At 48.5% G+C, this 2,793-nt stretch overlaps 1 protein-coding gene across 3 annotated transcripts; it reads right to left on the bottom strand.

Moving 5' to 3' along the window:
• Nucleotides 1–364: 364 nt before the first annotated feature.
• On the bottom strand, nucleotides 365–2,302 carry CCRL2 (C-C motif chemokine receptor like 2). Of its 3 annotated transcripts, none has more exons than XM_036869425.1 (2): nucleotides 2,035–2,302; nucleotides 365–1,472 (listed from the first exon to the last, which is right to left on the bottom strand). In XM_036869425.1, the coding sequence occupies exon 2, from the start codon at nucleotides 1,458–1,460 to the stop codon at nucleotides 414–416; it is 1,047 nt and encodes a 348-aa protein (XP_036725320.1). In that variant the 5' UTR covers nucleotides 1,461–1,472; nucleotides 2,035–2,302; the 3' UTR covers nucleotides 365–413. The 3 variants fall into 3 exon arrangements, with proteins under 3 accessions (XP_036725320.1, XP_036725319.1, XP_036725318.1); XM_036869424.1 differs by having other exon boundaries at nucleotides 393–1,472; nucleotides 2,042–2,196; XM_036869423.1 differs by lacking the exon at nucleotides 2,035–2,302 and adding an exon at nucleotides 1,900–1,999 and having other exon boundaries at nucleotides 393–1,472.
• Between the last annotated feature and the right edge of the window lie 491 nt (nucleotides 2,303–2,793).

Raw genomic sequence — 2,793 nt, 5'->3', positions numbered from 1 at the left:
GCCACAACTGCTGAGCCTGCGCGTCTGGAGCCTGTGCCCCGCAACGGGAGGGGCCACGGTGGTGAGAGGCCCGCGCACCGCGATGAAGAGCGGTGCCTGCACCGCGATGAAAAGTGGCCCCCACTTGCCGCAACTGGAGAAGGCCCTCGCACGAACCGAAGACCCAGCACAGCCAAAAATAAAAAATAAATAAATAAAAATAAAAGTAGCTATAAAATTAAAAAAAAAAAAAAAAAAGAACCTAGCACAGCGCCTGAGACAAATTCAGCGCTTGGTGAATGTTTCTTCATCTCCCCCTTTTCTTCCTGGAGCCTATTTTATGTACAAATGTGTAAAAACTATTGCACAAAACAATGCAATGAGGGAAAAATTATTGTTTATTTATCCCGCCTTTGGTAGGAGCTAGTTTACATTTAAGTGGAAAGGTGATATTCTTCCCTTGATGTGCCTTGGGCAGGTTCCTCAGTGGGTTGAGGTGCGGTGTCACTGCACAGATGGCAAAAGTGGCAGAGGTGTTTCCTAAATGCCTTGTTGAGAAACACGTAGAGGAGAGGGTTGATGCAGCAGTGGGTGGTGGCGATGATTTTCATGATCTGGATACTTCTGTTCAGGTTGTAACTACTCTCACAGCCATGCAGGGAGAAGTGTTCGTTGAAAGCAGACAGGAAAAGTGCAATATTGTAGGGTCCCCACATCAGAAGGAAAACAACCATTATGGTGAAAACAAGCTTGAAAAGGTCACAGTTCCTCACGCCACACTTTAGTGTTTTCCTCATTCGCACGTAGCAAAATACGAAAAAAAACAGGGGCAAAAGAAATCCCAAAATGTTCATCTTTAAGGTCAGAAAATGCTTCCAGAATGTCTCATCAGCTGGTAGGAAGTGAGGTCTGGTAAAGAAGCACTTGTATTTCTGGCTTTCCATCTGAGGTTTGTAAAAAGCAAGTTCAGGCAGAGTGACCAGAATGGCTGTGACCCACGCCAGAGCACTTGTGAAGATGCTGCCAGCCACCATCCTGCAGGCCGAGAAAAGCCTTCTCATGCGGAAAAACTCCTGGTACCTTTGCACAGTCAGAAGGACATTGAAAAATGCCTCACTGTACAGGCCTATGGAGTAGAGTGCCACGAGAATTTTACACAGGGGGTCACGAAGAACCCCCTCACGTGAGGCCGTGTAAGCCCAGAACGGCAGGGTGAGCAAGAAACACAAGTTAGAAATTGCCAAGTTGAGGAAATAGATATTTTCCACTTGCTTGAGTCCTTTGTATTTTACGACGATAAGCACAACCAAGATGTTGTCCAGGAGGCCAGCCGTGAACACCGCGGTGTAGAGGTAGGGCACCAGCTGGGCTGAGAGCATCTTGGGCTCGTACGGGGTGCATGACTCCATGTCGCTGTCACTCAGATTGTCTTCTATGAGGACATCATAATCATCCTCTGGTGCGGACGTGTAATTAGCCATCTTCAGGCTGCCCTGTGGAGAAATGAAAGATGATTTTCCCTTCATACAGCTGTGCGGTCCTGGAGGAAACGGCACACAGGACTAGAGCCCAGGCAGCCATACTTGCCCTTTTCTGGTGTCTGATTTTAGCCAGAGCAGGTCTTCAACTCAGAAGACTGAGAATAAACATTTCTTTAACACGCCCCTGTATCCTGAGAGCAGCTGCTATGATTCATCCCTTCATTAAGCACTTAGGTGTTTAGTAGTATGCGAGCTACCACAGGCAGACAAAAGTAAGCATTACCCTTCTTCATATAACTTCATTCTCTTGGTAGAAACAAGACTTGCCTACCTGAAGCCATGTAGGAAAAAACACAATTAAAGAGAACCAGGTACCGGGGTTTAGTTTCACAAAATTGGTGTCAGTCACAATTTCTGTGCATTTAAAAAGTTTACTCACCCCCCGTAACAGCTTCCTGTGACTGGCGGAGAGGTCTGAGTTCTTCTCTTGAAGGATATAAATAAATGTTTGCAAAAGCGAAACCACCCTAAGCATTAACATGGACATAACTGGTTAAATACATCGAAGACTTACCACTGACCGAGTTCCTAGGCGGGGAGGGTATGGCCTCCTGACCTACCATCCGAGTTGCTGTGGGAACCGTCTGGGCCAGTTGAAAGGCTGGCTTCCTTCGGAACAGCTGGCCACTGACCCTGAGGGGCAAGAGAAACCACTGTTTATCCCCCTGGTGGCTGTGTTCCACCAGTCACACATCTCAGGGACTAACCAAAATAAAGCAACTTGAAAGCTCCCCCAGACCCCCAGAGAGTTTCTTAAGCTGCAAAGAGAAACTGGGAAGTTGTTTTCTCCTGCTGCTTCCACCCCCACCCCGTACCCCGCCTTTGATTTCCCCGTGGCCATCCTGCTGGCTGCCCTAGATAAGGGAACTAAGTTACTGCTGCTTCTCAGTGATACTGAGGGAGGGATAGGAAAGTGCTCTGACGTGTAACTCTGAGCAGGTAGTGGCTAGCAGCAGAGGAGAGAAGTGTCACATACGATGACTGTGCGTCCAGGCCCAGGGGTCTGACGCTCCCATGTAGCATTTCATCAGCATTAGCATATGCGGCTTCAAGAACTTGCAGTGAGAACCACTGCTTGGGTTTTCATTGTCCCTTTTGAGAGACGCTGTGTGCTTTGTCTGAGGAATGGGGCCCCAGTAGGGTCCGCTCTGGGGACAGTGGAAGCCACAGAGTGATGTCAGTTGGGAAGGGGGTGGTGCAGAGACGGAGCCTCAGTACCAGTGCCTGGGGGAAATCGATGTGAGGGAACCAAGGAGTTAGGCAGGATGTTAGG

This window comes from Balaenoptera musculus, chromosome 11 (assembly GCF_009873245.2).
Source record: "Balaenoptera musculus isolate JJ_BM4_2016_0621 chromosome 11, mBalMus1.pri.v3, whole genome shotgun sequence".
Classification (NCBI taxonomy): Eukaryota; Metazoa; Chordata; class Mammalia; order Artiodactyla; family Balaenopteridae; genus Balaenoptera; species Balaenoptera musculus.
The sequence above is the reverse complement of the archived record's forward strand: the minus strand, read 5'-3'. Positions and strand labels throughout refer to the sequence as shown.

Bases quoted from the DNA above. Each gene is read 5' to 3' on its own strand.
- CCRL2 (XM_036869423.1), bottom strand. From the start codon at position 1,995: ATGCTTAGGGTGGTTTCGCTTTTGCAAACATTTATTTATATCCTTCAA. The intron at 1,473-1,899 runs GTGAGTAAACTT...ATTTCTCCACAG, and splicing joins ACAGGAAGCTGTTACGGGGG to GGCAGCCTGAAGATGGCTAA.